At 45.7% G+C, this 21,011-nt stretch overlaps 1 protein-coding gene across 1 annotated transcript in view; it reads left to right on the top strand.

Annotated features, from left to right (window-relative positions):
• Positions 1 to 20,399, top strand: part of LOC137915010 (rho GTPase-activating protein 7-like) — a 51,962-nt gene extending 31,563 nt beyond the window's left edge. Inside the window, exons 5-17 of the mRNA XM_068758489.1 lie at positions 7,834 to 7,905; positions 10,055 to 10,136; positions 11,550 to 11,613; positions 11,695 to 13,319; positions 13,833 to 14,012; positions 15,494 to 15,653; positions 16,318 to 16,525; positions 17,024 to 17,240; positions 17,593 to 17,707; positions 18,628 to 18,843; positions 19,675 to 19,892; positions 20,004 to 20,177; positions 20,300 to 20,399. Of these exons, the coding sequence (XP_068614590.1) occupies positions 7,834 to 7,905; positions 10,055 to 10,136; positions 11,550 to 11,613; positions 11,695 to 13,319; positions 13,833 to 14,012; positions 15,494 to 15,653; positions 16,318 to 16,525; positions 17,024 to 17,240; positions 17,593 to 17,707; positions 18,628 to 18,843; positions 19,675 to 19,892; positions 20,004 to 20,177; positions 20,300 to 20,399 (3,431 nt within the window). The remainder of the gene's footprint in view (positions 1 to 7,833; positions 7,906 to 10,054; positions 10,137 to 11,549; positions 11,614 to 11,694; positions 13,320 to 13,832; positions 14,013 to 15,493; positions 15,654 to 16,317; positions 16,526 to 17,023; positions 17,241 to 17,592; positions 17,708 to 18,627; positions 18,844 to 19,674; positions 19,893 to 20,003; positions 20,178 to 20,299) is intronic.
• The last annotated feature ends 612 nt before the right edge of the window (positions 20,400 to 21,011 follow it).

Genomic DNA, 21,011 nt, shown 5'->3' with positions numbered 1-21,011 from the left:
TCATAAGCAGCCAAAAGGAAAGTGTTCAGCAGCCAGTCGTGTAATTTTGTCATAGCTGCAGAGGTAAACAATTAAAATTCCTCATCGGGATAGTAAAACAACTCATTTTCCCAACCGGGAAAGTGGTAAAGATTAATTAAACACTTTTCTTTCCTGGAGCGAGTAATGGGAGTTCCTTCAGAACTCCCAGGCACTCAAGAGAATATGGCGGTGGGTGAAGTTATTTATGAGGTGGGGCGTCAGCCAAAGTTTCAGTTACCCTACATTAAGTAGGGTCAGAGATTGCTGGCAGACTCCAGGTCTGTATTGTAAAGTTTGCTCCACGTCTGAAAGCAGCTCTTTATTGTTGTTTGATCACAAGAAAGACCGACGTAGATTTGGAGTGAGTAGATTTCTCAGCGCTGCGCTCGGCGAGGCGAGCGAGGACAACAACACCTGGAGCGTTTTGAACTCTGCACAACGCCTGAAAGCCCGTTGCTCCTTGACAACAGTTTGTTTACCCTGTTTGTACTTTACCCATCATTTGAAGCCTTAATCGCTGGAGCCGATGAGTAAAACCAAACCCAGTAACAACCGTAAGATTTTGTTTTTTTGAACCCCATCAACTGGTTGAAAAACACGCCGACCCATTGTTTCAGTGCGTGTCGGCCTCCTGCCTCTATTGTGATTACGGTCAGTCCATCAAAGCCCGGAGAGGGTGGCGGCGAGGCATTTCGTCCGCTTGTCTGCTTCACACATCCTTTGTTTGTGTGTTTGTGTGTGTGTGTGCTGGTCCAAGCCTCTGTCTCAACACACTTCCGCTTCACCATTGTGTGTGTTTTTTCCCCCCTCTCGCTGCCTCTCTTTCTCTATCTGTGTCGCTCTCTCTAATTGGGCCGATCCACTCGTCCATAGATGAGCTATTTCTGGAGATTCCTGTTATGAAAAGATTATTCCCCCTCCCTCCTCCGTCTCACTCTCGCTCGCTCGTTCACGTGCACACACTCACTTACACACGCACACGCACACACATTATTATAGTAATAAATGCACGGAATACTCCTTTCTTCTCTCCTTTAGATTACTTTATGATGCCTCTTGACTAACATCTTTATGACTTTGCTATCTGACCTTCTTGTCCACCAAAAAAAAAAACAGTTCGGAAGCACGCATTAACGTGTTAATTTGTATTTTAGGCTGGCCACCATGACCTTTGCTGACCTATACTTTGATTATCTCTTTTGTGAGCTCTTGTTGACATGGCCTTGGGTGTTGGACTGACGTATCCGTCCGCTGACCCTCACCTGGCCTCGGTGTTTGGGGTTAGAAATAGAAGAGGAGGGTAGTAGTGTGAACCCCAAGGCAAGGATCTTTTATCTCTCATCTATTTTTTCCGGCGCCCGACTCAATTATTTTTTTTGTCCACTTATCCAGTTTCTGAAGAGTTGACCCTCCTGGATCGACCGCATTATTCTCCTCCTCTCCTCTCTTGCTGCACATCCGTCTATTTAAAAAAAAACGCAAGTAAGATTAGCATATTATCACAATGTAGAACTATCAGTGTGTCAATGCGACTTGCCGTAAATGTGCCGAATGTGTTGAGAATGCAGCCAATCAGCGGTGTTTGTGGCGCGTCTGGAGCAGAGCAAGAGCGCACGAGCAGTTCTCTTTCCACTGCGCCACCTGCAGCTTCTCCAACTAATCCAGCGTTATAAAGGAGCGTCTCTGTGGCTTCACTATTTTCTAGTGATATGCAAAGTGAGTCTCAATCTCCAAATCAGCTGCGCTTCTTTTCCGACAGGGACATCTTTGCCATGCGTATTGCCGATATGACAGATTTGGAGCTTTGGGCGTTTTCCCTTCGGCATGGCGATCTGATGGAACTGGCCTGAGTCGTTCCGTCCTTTTCCAGCTCCTGCTCCTCTTCCATCAGGTGGGAGCACCGGAACGGGCGGAGGAGGAGCCACAGTGGAGTTCCCCATTCCTAAAGCTTGAATCACACCACTCTCTTCCCATTCACATTCCTGCCAGGGACCGCTCCATTCAGGCGCTCGCAACGTAACGTTACGCGCTGAGAAGATAAAGGGATTCCGTTAATCGCAGCCGTGTTAGATTAAAAGCCATGGATGTACTGTCCTGCGTAACAGTCAGGGGATCTTCGCAGACCATTCTGTAATTTAGAGTTTTCCCTTTCCCTCTGGATTTAACATGCGCGCTTCGCCTTAACATTGGAGGCGACCTGGCTGCACAGTAACCTGCCGAGGAGCAGATGTGAGTCTGGTTTTACGCGGAGGCTGGTCGCGACAGAGACGATACAAAAATGATATTAACACGTAAGTAAAGTATGTAAGCCTCTTTTAAAGTCATCAGTTTTATAGAATTCTGTTTGAAGTTATGTCTCCCGACGTTGGTGCGGTTTCCTGTTTCTCCTGGAGAAATAAGACCTTTTTTTTCGGGTGTTATTATTTATCACCATGTGTAGATTTTTATTTTATTTTTTGTTGCTTTTGGTTTGTGAGACTCGAGGGGGGGGGGGGGGGGGGTTGCTTGAAATTTGCCTCAAAGTTAAACACTTCAGTTCGTTTTAGGAGCGAAACGCTGCGGGCTGTCAGATAAGATATCTCCCCTGCTTTGCGCGTAACTCCGCGTCTCCGGCGTCTCCAGTGTCTCCAGCGTCCCCGCTCCTGGTCCACAACCCACCTTAGTTTCCATCATTTTTTTTTTTTTTAAGTTTTACGCACGACCATTTACAGCCAGCTGTTCTGCTTATCGGGAGCCGCCTGCACATCTGGTCACTGGGAGGCGGCTGAAGTGGAAACCTTGACCCATGAAGCCGAAGCAACGTCTTGAGCTGGAGTCGGGACTTTCTCACGTTGTCTTAGGCTTTCCTTAATATTCTCCAAATGCCTGCCATATTTGCGCTTCCGTTTTATTTAAATGACTAATCATTCTGCCCTAACCGCTGACCTAATTGGATCACTTTGATGGGCTGGGTTCTGTCAGTATCTAGAATGAAATGTTCAGTCCTGAGCTGGCGGGCTCAGCTTGATTTGTGGGATTTGGCTCTGTCTCTGCTGTTCTAACAGTTTGTTCCAACTCACGTCTCCTTATCAACTTTACCCCAGGCCTTGAATAGATATGAGCGCAGAGGGAGGTTGACCATATAACCGTTAAGGATGAGCTTTAAAGCCCCTGTAGACCTGGGTGAACATTACATGATACAGTACACAGAATTTGAGATTTTGACACTTCACACACTTGATGAGTGACTGTACAAGAGTTTACAGTAATATGGAAGTCATCTTTGTTGTACACACTCTGAACATATATATTTATACAATGTATGTCAGTCACTGATGGCACTAAACGGTTTAGCGGTTGGTGCGTGTGTCCTGAAGAGAGCCACGATCTCTGCTTAACAGGAAGTGAGGTAAGGCTTTATCTGGATGATTTATGTCCAGTTTTTGCTCTGTCTCCCGTGAGAAGGCACATATGGTCATTTTTTTCTGATTACCCCCCCCCCCCCCCAACCAAAGGATATCTGGCTGTCCTGGGATCTGCTTATGAATGGGGATTGTAAAGAGCTGTCATCTGGTTGTGGAAATCATATCACAGGCTTTGAACACACCATGGTCACCTGATCCATGGCAAAATCCCACCTTGTGTGCATAAATCTTTCACCAGGGAACATGGGGCGGGCCCTTTGGGGTTAGGTCTGTGATGATCCATCAAAGCCAACTGGATTTTTCCGTGCGTATGTGTCCACGTATTCATTCTTGTCCCAGCTGGTTGTAGGAAGTTGGAATAGATGATGCAGTAACCTTATTCTCCATGGGTGAGTGTGTCAACGGGGCATAGCTTGGGGCCAAACAAACGGTGATATTCTTGGCATCATCTGGCTTAGCTGATGGCCATCCCCTCTTAAGGAAGACCAGCTGTCTCCGTAGAAACACAATACCCAATTCCAATCTTCTACAATATCTGTTGTGCTCTTTGCACTCCCGCTAGAGTACTGGAGGGACTTTACGTGAGTGACAGGAATGCGGTTTGGGATCATGGAATAGCTCAATCAATGGTAAATCATTTAGAAACATGTTCTCCAAGTTCATGAACACATCAAGAGTTTGTCCCTTGTCACCGCAGAAGTGAAGGGCAAACACTGGCAGCATCCAAGCTCCCAGATTTGCTTGTTCTAGATTGCGGCTGAGCCGCGGAGTCTGGCCAGGTTTATCACATCGACTGTCTAGACCCACTTTGCAGCTCTTTCAGAATGACCCACAAAGACCTGGAGTTGATAAAGACCCTTTGCCTGGCTCTTGGGTTGTTTTACAGGCGGCACTTTGAGACCTGGCGAAGATCAGGTATATGCTAGATAAGCTACCTCAATTCACAACCACTTTTAGTGAAGCATTCTTCTCTATCCACCAACTTCAAAGGGACAGTCCCAGTGATAACTGAATTCAGACTCTTGACCTCCAGGCTGCCACGTATGTAGCCGGGCCTTTTGAGGTGGGAAGCAGCATCCTTTGTTTGCGAGCCGTTGACAAACTCCCACCGGAGCTGAGCATTCAGACTCGGCCAAGCCAGACTCCGCTTTACCTCCCATGATGGAGAGTGGCAATTGTGAGAATTTCCTGCCACAGGAAAGGAGAGGGGAGAAGGGCTGTGTAACGTTTGAGCAAGCAAGGAGAGCAGAGCGTTGAGGGTGAGAGAACAGAAATGTGGAAGGCAAAGGTAAAGTTGTGGGTGCTTAAAGAAGTTGATGCACCTGGTTGTTGGCAAAGCCATATCCTGACCAACGTCAGGCACATTCCAGGGGAAAAGCCCCTTGTGATTCGTATGAAAATTTCTATTAGCAAAGTCTTTACTGATGATATATGGAGATAATCACTGTGTTGTTTTCACTCATTCAACCCAGCTAGAACTCAGTGAGTGAGACTAATGTTCATACAGAATGAGAATTTTTTAGTTTGAAGCATGTCCAAAGCGTAACAGACTATAATATCTGTCTATCTCTATGTCCTGCCTGACTTGGATCAGGAATCCCGTCTGCCCCCCCCCCCCCCCCACACACACACACCACACACACACCCTCCTCAGCTAGACAGCGTGTTCTTTTCCATTCATTTTTTATGATTTACATATCTTCCCATTCAGCTGTTTGTTTGTCTGTCGCCAAGATAACCAGCTGGGACCAGTGATGGTAACACATTGCCAAGCAGGGGATGGGCTTGATTTAACACAAAATTACCTTTTGCTCCACAAAATACTGGCCTCTGAACACTTTGTTTTGTTCCTGCAATATGTGCAATATGTAGTCTTCATTGAATTGGGTCAAAATGACAAAGGACTGACAAAGCTGTGGCTTGCTGGTGTAATACTGGAATAATTACACTTACCTGCACTGGCTTTCCTTTCTTTGATTTTATTATCGGATGGATGGATGTAAACACACAAAGATGGTATTTTAAGTACAGTGATTGGCTTTAAATATTTGGGCCTGGCCTTACTCCTTTCACATTTACAGCCTTTTGTATTTCAACCAATTTAGCACAAGTAGACTAAATTTCCCCATCAATAGGTCTTTAACCACATTTTTTTCTCAGCAATCCAACATATTGAAGTGCTAATTGCTTGCTGTGGCTGTACACATAATTACCGGAGCCAGTGTTTGTCTTGGCTGCATCTTCACCTATTATCTGACCAGGAATAAACGAAGGCCGGGGCTTGCGGCCGGGTGGCCCGTAGCCACTGCAGCGCCACTCGGCTCTCTTCCTGCAAGGGAAGCAGGAAGAGGAAGTGAGTTAGTTCCTTTAGCGAGGGCTGAGCAGGACAAGTCAGTGAATACAAAAAGTCAAATGTACCAACTGATCACAGCAAGTAGAAATGTAAAAGAGTGGAAGGGATGTTTGCTGATTACATTTTTACATTCAGACTGCTTGAGATATTTTGTAATAAACAGCTTTAATCACTTTTTTTTTTTGCATACAGTATAATGATATGTTTATGTAGCAGATTGTTTATGCTAAATGAAGCATTTCCCAAGCCAAGCAAAACAAGATTATATTCTTGCTTCACCCTGTGACTGAATGGAGACAAATTATAGCGTAAATAATGTGATAATCTTTGTTTCCGAGACACACCATCGCTATATTTTGTCACTGTGAAGTCAGTTTGACACACGTTCTCGTCCACCGGGGTGTGTCCCTGGATATCCCCCACCTCCAAAGGGGCTTTATGCATCCTGCAGCCTTCTTTTTTTTGGAGTTTGGGGGGTGGAAAGCGAACAGTGTGTTTGTATATATCTGACTTAAATTTCAATAGCCTTACTGTCTTTTGCGTGGTTTGCCTTTAAGCACGAGGTTGTTTTTTTTAAAACGCACGTGGGCTTGCATGTGACCACACACAGATACACAAGCAAAACGCAAGAAACTCTGGCTTTACACAGCGTGCATTCAAAAATGTCGGTATAATTACCCTTTGGTTTCGATGTTTCTCTGGGTTCACTATTCTCCAAAAATACTCCACTCAGCATACCCACCAAACACACAGCTTCACTCTGTTTCACGCCCGCAAGAAAGCCTGGCGCTCCTCTGTGAATGGCTGCTCATGTGTCGGGGTGCCTCCAGTGATTGAGGGAAACCTTGTCGTGGTCTTGTCGCACCTTGTTGTTGATGGGTTTGTCTGCCGTCTCAGCTCGTTGTTGCTATGTAAACGCTCATGAGGCCCGATGCAGCGGTCCTCTTCCTCTGCTCGCTCTGACAGTTCTTTTTTTGGTTACCTTTAACTTGTCCTTATCAAGTCAACCCCCCCCCAGTTGTTGGTGTCTCACCGTGTTCCACACGACTTATTATCTCTATTATCCCGGTAGCTCTGTCCCAAAATGCCGAAGAGTCATCAGTCATAGGAGTAAGAACTATTCCTTTGAGCAGTTTTATCCTTCATTTGAGGCAAAACAGCCTGTGGAGGTGATGGGGCAGTTCAGAAGGACTGGGGCATTAGCAACCATTTGGCATATGTCAACTGAAGGACTTCAGCAGATAATTCACATCACTGTGGCTCCTCTGACACAGTCGACCAAAGCATTCAGCCGCCACTTAGCATAGCAAGCCTAAACGTCACACCCCTGTGCTGAAAGAGGTCGACTGAAGAGCTTGTCTGGTAGCGCCGGAAGGGCGGACAATGTCCAACTGCAGCAATGGCATCGATGCACACTTGACAAACAGACATCAAATATGTGTAAAATATATGTCCAATATTCGTCCATCTTAAACCAGAGGTGGCATTTTTTGTGATCATATTTCCATCATTTGGTGATAAAAGCTGGAGGTTCAGCAGTTCACATACAGGAAATCAAAAAATAATTAAATCTCGGTAGGAAATAAAAGTAATTTTTACCAATAGAATTCTACCTATTCAGATGAAAGAAAAGAAAAATGTATCTGCACAATTTTTATGTGAAGGTAGAAAACACTGCCTTGCCTGGATAAAGAGATTAAGTGGTGCGCACTTTGGTTTGGGGATGGATGTTAACACAATTTGCAAGATTGATGCCTTGAACTCGAGCTTTAGATGCATGTGAGAAGAGAGAGAGATACTATTAGTGAGAGATAGCTAAAAAATATCAAGGGGTTTACTTTTCAAAGGATGCTGAAAATGCATTTGATTCACATAGAGGAAATATTTTTGGGTTTTGTGTGATATTTTATGTGCTGTGCTCAAAATAATTCCATTTGGATTGGCTACATATTCCAGGTTATTTGGGATTGTTAATGTATCTGAACTTTAATTATATTTTCTGTTCAGGTGGAATGAACATTTTCCTCCAATTCTTTCACTTTGTTTCCTCTGCAGAGATTGAAGCCAAAGAGGCCTGTACCTGGCTCCGAGCAGCAGGGTTCCCACAGTACGCCCAGCTTTATGAAGGTAACCACCCTATGAGACACCTCGCCCACTTCCCACTCTCCCACCTTTAATAGCAATAATTATGACAGAAAGAGCAAAGGAGGCTACATTAACAGAGGTGTTGGTCTAACAAAGCCAGCATTTGAATGGGAATTATAGTGTAGCCAGACGTCTTTCTTTGTTGTTGTTGCAACATCTGCAGGCTGGTTAAGTCTGAAATGAAATTACTTTAGGTAAATTGGAACTACTAATCTTGGATAGCTCAAAAACTCATATCACAATCCTGCCAAAGGGATAGTAGTAGCCATACTACTGAAATGTGAGCACACACCCTGCTCTTTTTTATTATGAATGCTAGAAAGCTTATTTAAGACCACTATGTCCTTCATCAAGCACAAAGTGCCGACATTCATGCTTTGTATGTACACGTGACACAAATAGCACAGTGTTCCTCAGCAAGAGAGGGCGTGTTTTTTGTAGTTCAAACAAACCTTAGCTACTGTGTTACATAAGTTAACAATGATTGAACTTTAAGAAAGAAAGAAAGCTTTTTTTGTTAGTCATTGAAATGTTGGCCGCAAACAAAAATTCAAGGGGCCCCTTGAAACAATCACACACATGCATATATGTATAGGGGCCCAATAGCATGCGGAGAAGGCATAGGGTGAAGGGGCCGCCATGATCGGTGCACATGCAGCAGCAGTTGGGGGGGGGGGGGGGGTCTGTGCCTTGCTCAAGGGCACCTCGGCAGTGCTCTGAGGGTAGACTGACCCCTCTCCAGCCACCAGCACACACTCCATGTTTCACTCCAAGCAACTGAGCCAGCTTAGTTGATGCACACTAATGCTTTATTTACACTTCTTCTCTGGATTGTTTGCTCACAACCCCCCCCCCCCCCCCCCCCCCCCTGAAGATTAGAAAGATAAGCTCACGGTTTACAGGAGCTGCCCTAGGTGGACGATGTGTCCAGAAACTGATGGATAGAGCAGTTAAGGTTGTGTAATGGGTACCATGTGAACTCCTGCAACTAACATTAGAATGAATATAAAACAGTTTATTTATTTTTGCTTTATTTCCAGTCTAATTGGAAAATGTACATTTTTGAGCATGTTCCTCCGGGGACATTTCAGCAAGCATAAATCTAGCTGTAGTAGCTCCAGGTAGCAGCTTTAACTATCCTGCTATATGAGTTACCATGGGCGTGCCAATTGCCCTTATGTAACTCCAGGATGATGTCAACAGGTCATTGCTTGTCGCCACTTTGCTGTAAATGGTTTCCTCTTTGAGCGGAAGGCTCATTGTGTTTCCGCGAGGCAGATGACGCCGTTTCTCAACGCACGGTAAATAAACTGCAGCAAGAAAGTCAGAACCACAATCTAACAACATGCAGATTTAACGCCCACGCTCGTGCGTTATTCGTCTCCACACAAGTAGGAATTTGTACGAGACATTTTTTTTTTTCCGGCATCCACAGGACAATCCCCATTGTCTCTGCTTCCTATGCGATTGCCTCACTAAAGAGAAGTAGACTGATAGGCCTGTTTCAGTACAGTAGGCTAAAGTTGCCTCCCTTATATGGCATTTTCTCATCATCATCATCATCATCATCATCATCATCACCCCTGGGTATTTAGATTCAGGATTCTAACATTTCGGTTCTACTGATAAATCTCTATACCAGACTTTGTTGCTTAAAATGACCTTTAATTTTAATTTACCTCTGCCACAACCAGTGGTGTGGATTTGCCAATGGGTCGTCCTTTTAATGAGGTAGACTAGGGGGGGAAAGAAGGAGGAAAGGAAGTTGAACTTCCAAGCGGCGGTGCAGTACCTATTGTCATTCTTCAATCAATCCCCTGTTTTCTCTCACCGCGTTCCACATCCCCCCTGCCTACCAGGTCTGAAAGCTGCAGCTGTGTTTGTTTGGTCAGCTAAGACGCTACTTCCTCTTTTAGCTTTTTATCAAGCCTGTATGTAAGGAGTCGGGGGGAGGGCGTTTCAGTGGGTGGCCATCGTTTTTTAAGGTTAGGTTGTATCTTTACATTCCCAACACCTTGTACTTATGAGCAAGTTTAAAGTTGATTCTGATTCAAATGCTTTACATTAATCAGGACACTTTGATTCAATCAACAATACTCACACTCGCACTAATCTGACTTTCCCTGTTCAGATTCCCAGTTTCCCATTGAGATCTCCTTAGTCACCGGGGACCATGACTTCCTTGATCGTGACGCTATTGAGGCTCTCTGCAGGTGAGATTACAAGTCAAACTGAACCTTTTGTGCTGATTTTCTTTTCAAGCTACATTCCCGTTAGTTTTCCTTCTTCCCTTTTCATTACTATCTCCACAACCCCCCCCCCCCCCAAATGAAGCCATGAGGGTATGACTTCAAAAGGAGGCATGTTTGGAAAGCTGCCATGGAGATGAAAGATTGAGATAAGCACCCTGGAGTTATGTACTGTACTTTTCCCTCTCTCTACTAATCTATACATGAACCCTCATACAATTTCTTAAACATTGCTCAATAGAGGGTTGGATCAGACAAATTAAGAGACTTTTAGAACTATTTGACTTTGGCTTGTTGCTATATATTTTTGGTTATGGCAACCAAGAGAAATCTATAATAAAAAAATATATAATTAAATAGTGGTCACCAGAATTTGTGTAGAAAAATTCACAATAGTACTACAGCAGATACTTTAGTTACACGGAACAAACTAATGTCAATTTTGTGTGACTTTGTTCATTTGCATAGAGTGGCCATTTGCAAAAACAAACATTTGCCTTGTGTAAGATAATTTTCTCTGTTTTTTTTTTACCTGCACTGTCACCAAATGCTTCCAACATTGCACACCTGTCCTATCTTACCGACTTGTCAGTTCACTTCTCTTATGCAATTATTGGTTCAGGGCTGGGATTACTTCATGCCTTCTAGTCAGAAGTCGGAAAAAAAAAACACACACAAGTTCCACCTTACTTTTTTTTGCAAAGAACAAAGTGCAATAAAGGTGCAACAGCCCCACCTTGAAAGACTGTGTAACATAAGAATCTACCTCAGTAGCAATCACAAGCAAGACATAAATGACTTCACAAAGTTAGTTTAAAGGACAAAGGGCGCAATGGGCAGAAAGGACTTGGATTTAAACCAGCCGATGCCCCTTCCATAGTAGTTTGCGAATAAGGAGGAGGTCAATGGCACAAAGGGCAATAATGCAGTCACCTCTTTGACCAAATTCAGAATAGCACAAATAAACCCCAGCAGGTGTCCCTCCATACATCTGTACATCTGGAATCTATCATCTTAATGCCTCCTGTCTTGGCAGCCTTTCACCCCCCCCCCCCCCCTCCCCAAAGCCCCAACTATCCCTCCGTTCCCATCCCCTCATCGCTCTCCATTGTTATATGATCTACTCTAAAATCTCTCCAGAGGGCGGACCCCAGCACCCTCACTCTCCTTGCCAGGTGGCTGCAGGGATAAACTTACTGCCCCCCCCCCTCGGTCTCATGTGGGGATTATCCTTTAGCAGCTCATTACCCTGAGTTGTTCCCCCTCTGCCTTTCTATTCCCCTACATTTTGTTTCATCCCAACCCATCCTGTCTTCCATCATACATCCTCTTGGAGGTGAGATGTTTGTGTTTATGCAGCTCTTCCTGTGTTCACAGGAGACTGAACACCCTCAACAAGTGTGCTCTAATGAGGTTGGAGATATCACCCCAAAGAAAACGGGTAAGTGCGCATGAATAATGTCTAAATCTATCCGTCCCATGTCCCTCCTCCTTCTTATCCCCTCCTTCTTATGCCCTCCAGAGTGAGGACTCTGATGAAGATGAGCCCTGTGCCATCAGCGGCCGCTGGACCTTCCAGAGGGACAGCAAGCGCTGGTCCCGCATGGAGGAGCTGGAGGTTTTTCCCACACTGCCCACAGATGCTGCTTTGAGCCCATTCCTCAAGGACCAGGTTTCCCAGAAGGTCAACTGTGCCTTGCGTGAAGGAAATAGTTCAGAGAGTGTTCTGACTGACCTCAGTGAACAGCCTGAAGTGGGCTCTATCCACAGCAGTGGGAGTGGAGGAAGAGGAGAAGAGAAGAACCCTGGTGCTACCCTGACAAATGAAGCTGTTCCGACAGGAGCCACTCGTGCCAGCTCCGTAGCGAGCATGTGTTCATCGTCAGGCACGGGTGGCTCAGGATGTGCAAATGAAGATTCCCTGTCTGATGGGATGCCTCCATCTCCTCTGGAGACACTTAGACAGTTCACCTTTGATGTGAACACGGGGATGGGGGCACCAGGAGGAGTTCTGGATAGAGGAGGTGGCAAAAGCACACGGTCAAGAGCCAAGAGTTTTCTCAAGCGGATGGAGAGTCTGCGGCTCCGCAGTGGGACCACGCCCAAGAGAAAGAAGAAGGGGAGCACCGGCGGAGGGAGGATCGAAATCAGCGGCCCCGTCGTCAAAGAGGGCCTGGACGATGACAAGTTGCGGAGACTCAACTGCGTGGACATCTCCAGCATCAACCTCAATCAGAACTTCAGTCACCACCACCATCCCACCCAGACTATGACACTTAACAGGAATCGCTCAGTATCCTACTCCACTCAGACCAGCAATGGTAGCACTGGAAGCACCGGGAGCAGTCAGTCTGAAGCCAGCAGTGGGAGCGCAGTGAGCACGCCGAGCCCGGTGACTCGCGCTCGCAGCCACAGTGTAGCGGCCGGCTCCAGTAAGAGAGGAGGAATGTATCTGGAGGGGTTTGATCCTTTCAGCGTTCCACAGCAAGCTCCAGAGCGACAGCAGACACCCCCACCCAAATCTGCCCCACCCATCCCCTGCCAAAGCGCTAGTGGAATGACAGTTGATGAGCAGAACCACAGGAACAACTTCAGAGACAATGGCAGGCGAGCAGAAGAGGAAGAAGAGGAGGGCCTGATATTCTTCTACTTGCCAGAGGGTCACAAACCTGGAACCTTCCCAAAAGCCCTGCAGGATGGGAGTTCACGTTTTAACAATGGGAACGATAACGGGAACTCTGTGATCTTGAGGGCACGGCAAACTCGACGCCAGCGCCGTGGCTCTTCCGGCTCCATTGACAGCCGGCTTAGTTTTTATGACAATGTCCCTTACGCCGAGAGAGAAGAGGAGGACGAGGGGGACGAACAGAAACTAGAGCAAGTCCTGAGGCACGTCAGTGGCCTGCAACGATATGTCAACGCGTGGTCAGAGGCCGTGGCTGGTGAAGAGGAGGACGAAGATGAAGACTCTGATTCAGCGCTGGACTCGGCCTCGCCATGCCCATCCTCCCCTCTGCAGAACCCGCTCGAGGAAACGGAAAACGGGAGTGACCAAGACAGTACAGGAAACCCTTTGGGCGAGACGGAGGAAGGGGGGAGAGAGAGGAGAGATTCTGGCGTTGGGGCATCTTTAACCAGATCCAGCAGGTCAGTGAAGGTTAGAAGGTCAGATCACCAAATGATTGGTTTACACACTCACACACACAAAAAAAGGAATCTGATCTGTCATGGTTTGCAGAAAGGCAAATGTTGAGGTGTAACAAGGAAAAGTGTTTTCCTAGAGAGCAGCAGCAAAGGCTAAACAGAGGAACATGCTGGGACTTTGCTCCTTACGTAATGCTGTCGACTGCGCTGGAATGCAGCTTCGTCTCCATAGGACTGCTGCTGTTCCCTCAGGAATCTGCACGCCACAGTACAATTGGGGGGTGCAGGGTTTTCTTTTTTTTTTGGTCTTTTAGGCAATCTCTCAATTGGTGTGTACACAAATCCCTGTAATCGCTAAAGCAATCATTTGCCACTCAAAACTGCGTATTCCGCGCCTGGCTGTAGCGTTTGTGTAAACTTATCCTTTATTTAATTACTGTTTTTGTTCTCACATCTCGGTTTATGCTCTCTCTCTCTCTCTCTCTCTCTCTCTCTCTCTCTTTCCACACACTCCAGGCCACAGAAACTCCGCTGGCCAAGCTTCCAGAACTCTCATCAGCCCAGCTCGGCCTTGGCCCAGCTCCAGATAAGCTCCCAGTCTGTGCTTCAGATGAATCTGCTCCAGAAGTTCTCTCTGCTGCAGCTCACTGCTCTGCTGGAGAAGCACACTCCTACGAACAAGCATGGCTTCAGCTGGTGAGTGGACTGCTGGGTTACATGTGTTGAGGAGAAGGCGACTTTTGTCACAGGGGGCAGTTTTTGTTTTGTTTCTTTTTTTTTTACCTTTGTAAGTGATGCCTTTGAATATAATCATTCAGCCTTCCATCCATCCGACCATGACTCCTCCCAGTCCCCTCCGTCTGCAGGTTGTTGTCTAGTGTGGTGACGGCTGTCCACAGAGGTTGGGTTTCGCATTCTTTTCCCATGCCCATAATTGCTGGGAAGGGGCGTGCATTGTCTTTTTCTCAACGGGGCAATCGTGGCAGCTCACACACTTGGCGTGTCAAGCGCTGGGGGGCTGGAATGATCGGTCCTCAACAATTATCCTCCCTCCTCTGTCTTCTTTATCGCTTCTAGAATACTGGTTTGACCTCGCTTTACATGCTGAGCATGATTACCCGATGGCACCTAATATCCTCCTCAGGACTCCACTCCCATACTTAACGTCTCCTTCACCTTTTCATTGGTATTCATGCATTTTCTCCCTTTTTTCCCCCCTTCAGGTGAATTACTGTGGACAATTTGTTTGAAAGGAAAGCATTGGAATAAAAGCAACGGCAAAAAAAAATCAATAAGACAGACAACACAATGCACGACATTCTTCTCACTTAAACTTTATAATACAGAGAACACATTTGCATAATTGCTATGATTCAAAGTTTAACAACTAAGCAGAATGATTTTTCTTAAATCATCTAAAAAAAATAGGGACTTTCCAAGTTGAAAAAAAGTAGAAATGGAATATCATGTTTTCTGTTCTGTTTTTTGCCTTCTACACTTTCTGGAATACAAAATGTTATGTCACCAGCCCGTCTTAAAACCCATTTTCAGTTCAGAGAAGAGCTTCCGAGTCTTGCAATTGCAAAAGACATGTCCTGAGTCATGAATGGTCTCTCCCCACTAAGACAAACTCACACCCCATGCAGATAGACAGTCATAAATCTGTGGGCCCTTGTGAAACGGTCAGAGTTGTGTGTTTCAACTTCGGAGTTTGTGGCTGTAAACTTTCTGTTCACTTGCACCTGACTTTGCACATACGCAAACACACAGAGGAAGAAATAGTGTGACAGATACTGTGTGCATGTGTAAAACGGCGGTCCTCCCCTTCGAGCACACTGGTTTGTGTTATAATCCCACTGCTGTTTTCTATCCCTATCATTAACCTGGAGGCAGGCACTCGGTTCCCTCCCTGCACACACATAAAACATCGGAGTCTGTATTCATTTGAATTAGTCTTTCAGCTTGGCTTAAGTTCTGAATGGAAAACTGGAATGGAAAGAAATTTGAACCATCTCTCCGTTTAAATCCATCCTGGGAACACACTGATTTAGAATAGTAGTTTGCGTGCTTTTTGTTCATACTCGGGTTGTATGTTACTGCTGAAGTGCTAAATATCCAGAGAACGATGTAGCAGCATGGATAAATTTGCTTTCCTTCTGTGTGTGTGTGCGTTGAAGGGCTGTGCCGAAGTTTATGAAGCGGATCAAGGTGCGCGACTACAAAGACAGGAATGTGTTTGGTGTACCACTGCAAGTCATCGTCCAGAGGACAGGCCAGCCTCTGCCCCAGGGAATTCAGCAGGCCATGCGCTATTTACGCAATCAGTGCCTTGACCAGGTGAGACAAAGAACACAGACAAAGACATCATAGATACTATATCTACATAACACATTGTAATCACAGCGTACCGTTAGTGTCAAAATACCTGTCAGACTGTCATATTGATTTAACCACTTTTTTCGTTTTGTTTCCAGAATAAATAAAACCTTTTTTTTAAGTTCCTAAAGTTACATAATATACAGTTTTAAGACATCTGCAATCAGTCCAATACTCAAGCATGATTCAATCAGTGAATGTTACGTAAGATGGAATCGGAAAACGACTGCTGCCACTTATGGAGCAATAGTTCCTCGTGGAGGGCAAGACGTAAAGCAGAGTGATGGGGTTCTTTGTGTAGCAGGACAAGGCGCCTCTGTTTTGGAAGTGACGAAAGCTCATGGAAAATAATCAAGCTGGACATGCCAGGCGCTTTTTTCTCTTTTCCAACTCAACATTTGCCATTTCATTCAGCATCAAAAAGCCACTGACGGTCCAAAACAACATTCACTACTCAGATTCTCTTTGCTTCTTGTAAATAAGTACACAATAGGCTCTATTGTGATGTATCCATGTATAGTCAGTGTAACCCCTGGGTATATGCAGTAAAGCATATTTTCAATGACAGCAGCCAGCACTAACTCAAAGATGTTTTAGGATCCAACTTAGTACTTTTATTTTTCAGGTGGGTCTTTTCAGGAAATCAGGAGTCAAATCCCGTATTCAAGCGCTCCGTCAGATGAACGAGGCGAGTGGCACCGATGGGGGAGGAGTCACCTACGAGGGCCAGTCAGCGTATGATGTTGCTGACATGCTGAAACAGTACTTCAGAGATTTGCCAGAACCCCTGCTCACCAGCAAACTCTCTGAGACCTTCATCCAGATATATCAGTGTAAGAATACACATGTACATTCAAATCCTCTTGAGACATGGCTCCACGTATCACACACACACACACACAGACAGGCACACATCCATAAAAGAATTCTATTCTGTTGTGGTAGATCTGTGGATGCATGCCCGCCACAGAACCAAAAATTGTGTAACCGTAAAAATAAATAAGGTGATGTATTTGATGCTTCTTGGACTCACTGTTAACAAGAAGTTGTAGTTCAGTTTCTTAGGGACTGATTATATAGTGAAAATAACCAGTCCTGTGCACAAAGTATGCAGTATATAGTGTACTTACACACTCAAGGGGGCTTATGTAATACGCTCAACTCGGCACAGATCCCTTCATAGCTCATTACTCTCTGGCGAAGGAAAGCCCTTCTCAGCCCCATGCTAAGCACCAGATGCCGTATTAAAGATTGCATAACGAAGTATTGCCAGCGGTTAGTCGTCATTTTCTGCATGCAACTTTCACCATCGCCCTTCTCTCTCTCTCCAGACATGCCTAAAGACCTCCGCCTGCAGGCCGTCCGCGCCGCGGTGCTGCTGCTGCCTGACGAGAACCGCGAGGCCCTGCGGACGCTGCTGTGTCTGTTGAGCGACGTCACGGCCAGCGTGGTGGAGAACCAAATGACTCCTACCAACCTGGCCGTGTGTCTGGCGCCGTCGCTGTTTCACCTCAACACCCTGCGGCGCAAGGAGAGCTCCTCACCAAGGTGTGTGTGTGTGTGTGTGTTTTGCATGCACACTTGTGAGCTGTTGTCACTGCGTTCGCCACTTGCGTAACGCGTCACGCGCTGAACACTCTCAAAACAGGAAAAGGTCACTGTGAAGAAACAATAGAGCAGGAATACTGATGAGGAGGAGAAGAAACAAAGCCTTCTGGATGAGGAAGGGACTGAGACGGAGAAATACAAGTTTATTAAAAACATCTTTACCGAATTAAGGAATGTGCTTTGTTCCACATTTGATAGAAGATGGTTCAGATATTCATGGTGAAACTCGACTCGTCTCCGTTGTTGATGATAATGCATCCAACTGTTCCTTTTTTTTTTTTACCTTCCATAGGGTGATGAACAGAAAGCAGACGCTGGGAAAGCCGGACCAGAGAGACCTGAATGAGAACCTGGCTGCTACTCATGGCCTGGCACACATGATCCAAGAGTGCAGGAAACTCTTCCGGGTTAGTAGTTAACCACGCCAGCAATGGATGTGGACTCAAACTGAACAAATTCCTCTTTTTAAGTTAAAGGTATAGCGGGAAAATGAAAAGCTGACAAGGTCATGCAGGTTTATTGGCTGACCTCTAGTAGATGGAAGAAGCGGACGCTAACTACGCCACTCCTAATCCCGTCTCAATCCCATGCAGAATAAAGTGTTGCTCTTCCAGTGCAGTCTTCTCCATGAGGTTGCAGCAGATTGTAAAATATTCTATGCTGTGGGTCATTACTGCTCAGTTTAATGAGATTATAGGAGAGCTTCCTGTCCTGTTGACGTCGCACAAACAGCAAACTCAATTTCGTTTAATTAGTTTGATCTCTTTTCGCTTGTGGGTATTCACAATCGAAAAGAGATTGAATTAAAAGACCTATGAAATATCCAACTGTTCAGTATGGGCTCTGTTTCAATGCGCCTCGTGCTGTCTGATCAGAATCCTGTTTCCCAGTGATTTTGTTAGTCTGCAATTAAACCCGAGATATGGCAGGAAAAGACAGAGAGAGAAAAGACAAACAGATGGAAATGGGCCGTTATTAAGTTTTGTATTGCTTTGTGTCCTTTTGCAGAGTTTATTGATATGGTTTCCTGTCAATTGATTAAGATTAATCTAATCAGGCAGGAGGAATAATTAACGTAATGTTATCATAGCATATTTACAGATTGATTTACAACATGTCAAAGTGTAGCTGTTATTACTCCAGATTTTTAGTTTGGCAACATGAAGAATTCTTAAATTCTGCTCCCATTTCATAAAATAAATCCCGACTCAAATATGAAATCAATCACAAATTAACCATCATACACCCGAGCTCCTCATGGCCGAGGGAGCAGCATGATGGAAAGCCAAAGCAGTGCTCTCACTGTACTCCTCGTTCTTTCCCACAGATCCCAGAGGAGATGAACCGCTGCAGGAATTCGTACATGGAGCAGGCGCTCTTGCCACGGCGCTTAGAGGAACTCACGGGTGACGCCGCTGGGCGTGGATGTCACAGGGCCTACCTGCAAGACAGCCTAGACGGCCTCCTTAAAGAGGCCAAGGACAAGTTCAAAGGTTACGACAGCCGCTCGACGCCCGAGCATGCAGAGCTGGCCTGCAGAAAGGTGAAAACGCTTGTTCATTCAGTCAATCCGCTGTTTGGTCCGTATGGCTGCTTTCAGTGTGTTTGTTTGTGGTAGAGAGTCAAAGAGTGGAGGGAAAAAAATCCAGCCAATCTGTCTGTGATGAATAAACAGGCCACCATTCATCAAGTAACACATGTCTTTATCTCAGCTTCTCGTCCTCTCCTTTTCCTCTTCATGCATCTGTCCAAAGCTTCTCTGAAATAACTCGTGGAAAACCAGCAGTCGGGGTTTCCTGTATAGAAACACATCCGTGTGAAGCTGACCCCCTTGTTTCTCATTCCCACACTGCTACTGGACTCTGTCCCAGAATGACATCAGCTCGACACGTGAACTTCACCAGTATCCCAGGCCTAGATTTCCTGTCCCTGCTTCAGTTTATCTTTTCTCCAGAGTGATCACAGGAGTGCAGCGGGTGTGTTCTTTGTTGTTAAATGGCAGAATGGTGTAGCTGAGCTGAAGAAGGCTTCATGGTGGCTCTGAGTGATTTTCATGCCGAGGGACGTAACGTAGAAAGGAAAATATTTAGCAGCTCAATTTGAAGTCTCATCAATCACTCAACCATGAGAATGGTGGAAGGGAACATTTACACATAAAAACATTTCACAGTGTCCTTAAATGAAAATAAATACTCAACTTTAACAGTCATTCGGAATTCTCGGCTAACGGCAGGCGTGTCCATGAGCGCCTCGTTTCTTATCGTCGCTCTGCTTTCAGCTTTCACCTGAAGAAGAATAAAATGGCACCAAAACGCCGATGGATTGTAAAGGAGTTGTACGTGAGGTAATTAGGGCCCCTTCCATATTTGTCCAGGTGCATGATGGTTTCCCACTGCGACTGTGGAAGGTCACCGTGGATGTGCCTGCGAGTCCTGAGGAGGTTCTGACTCGAGTGCTGCGGGAGCAGAGCCACTGGGACGAGGACCTGCTCGAGAGCCGGATGGTGGAGACGCTGGACGAGAGGACAGAGGTCTACCAGTTTGTGAGGAACACCATGGCTCCACATCCCAGCAGAGACCACCTGGTGCTCAGGTACATATGCGTAATTTCCTCCTCTTCCTCCTTGTCGGTTTTTCTTATTATTTTAGATTCTACGCTTATTTCATTTTATTCTAATCCAAACTCCTCACTTTTTAAAACAAGAACTTGGCTAACAGACCTGCCAAAGGGGGCCTGTGCACTGGTGTGTACATCTGTGGACCATGAAGGCGCACCTGTTGTAGGTGTTCGGGCTAATGTGTTAACGTCACGCTACTACATTGAGCCCTCCGGAGCGAACAAGTCCAGACTCACGCATATTTCCAGGATCGACTGCAGGTGAGTGAATACTTGGCAGCGGCAAAGACAAATTGGGGATTAGAAGAAGCCTTTTGTGGCCATTGCATGTCTTTTTAGCTGAAGGCATCATGCTATCATAGTGTCTCGTTCATCTTCCACAGGGGCCGTTTCCCAGAGTGGTACAATAAACTGTACGGACACATGTGCGCCGCTGATGTTGCGCGGATACGTGACTCATTCTCAGGGACCGTGGACAAATGATGACGTGGTTTGCAATTTGGGCAACAACAGACTCGCAGCTCCTTGAATTCGGTGCCAATAGGATATTTTAGATCCTACGCAGGACTTGGAAGTGACTCATTCCATCCGGACCGACAGAGAGGAAGATGGGCTCAATGCATCTCTAAACTCACATTTAAAGGACAGTTCCTGGATTGAAGATTGCTCTGATTTTTCTGACTAATGTTGTGGTTTTAAATCAATTCTGTCTGAGACTCACGCAGACATTTATCGGGACCAAAGGACGTGACGTCGCCGATGGGAATGCGAGGTTTAAACTTCATCAAAATGGGTGCTCTTGCTTCTGAGAAGCAAAGGGGGAGGGTTAAGCGTGTGCATGTGTGCGTGCGTGCGTGCGTGAGTGCATGAATGGTCAAAGCAACAAACGGTTAATGAATATATATTCCTCTCACTGGTTTCCAGTGCTGCCATAATGTGTACATACAGTATTCTCTAATGGTTTGTGTCTGCTTTTGTGTTACCTCTGCCCCCCTTTTTCTGTTACAAGAGGAATAGGCAATATAATAGTTGTTAGATTGATAAGTCAGTGGGTGAAGAAAGATGCGATTGTTTTTGTTATATGCAGAATGAGTA

The sequence above is a fragment of the Brachionichthys hirsutus genome, unplaced genomic scaffold (assembly GCF_040956055.1).
Source record: "Brachionichthys hirsutus isolate HB-005 unplaced genomic scaffold, CSIRO-AGI_Bhir_v1 contig_244, whole genome shotgun sequence".
Lineage (NCBI taxonomy): Eukaryota > Metazoa > Chordata > Actinopteri > Lophiiformes > Brachionichthyidae > Brachionichthys > Brachionichthys hirsutus.
Note: the sequence above shows the minus strand (reverse complement) of the source record. Positions and strands in the feature narration are given on the sequence as shown.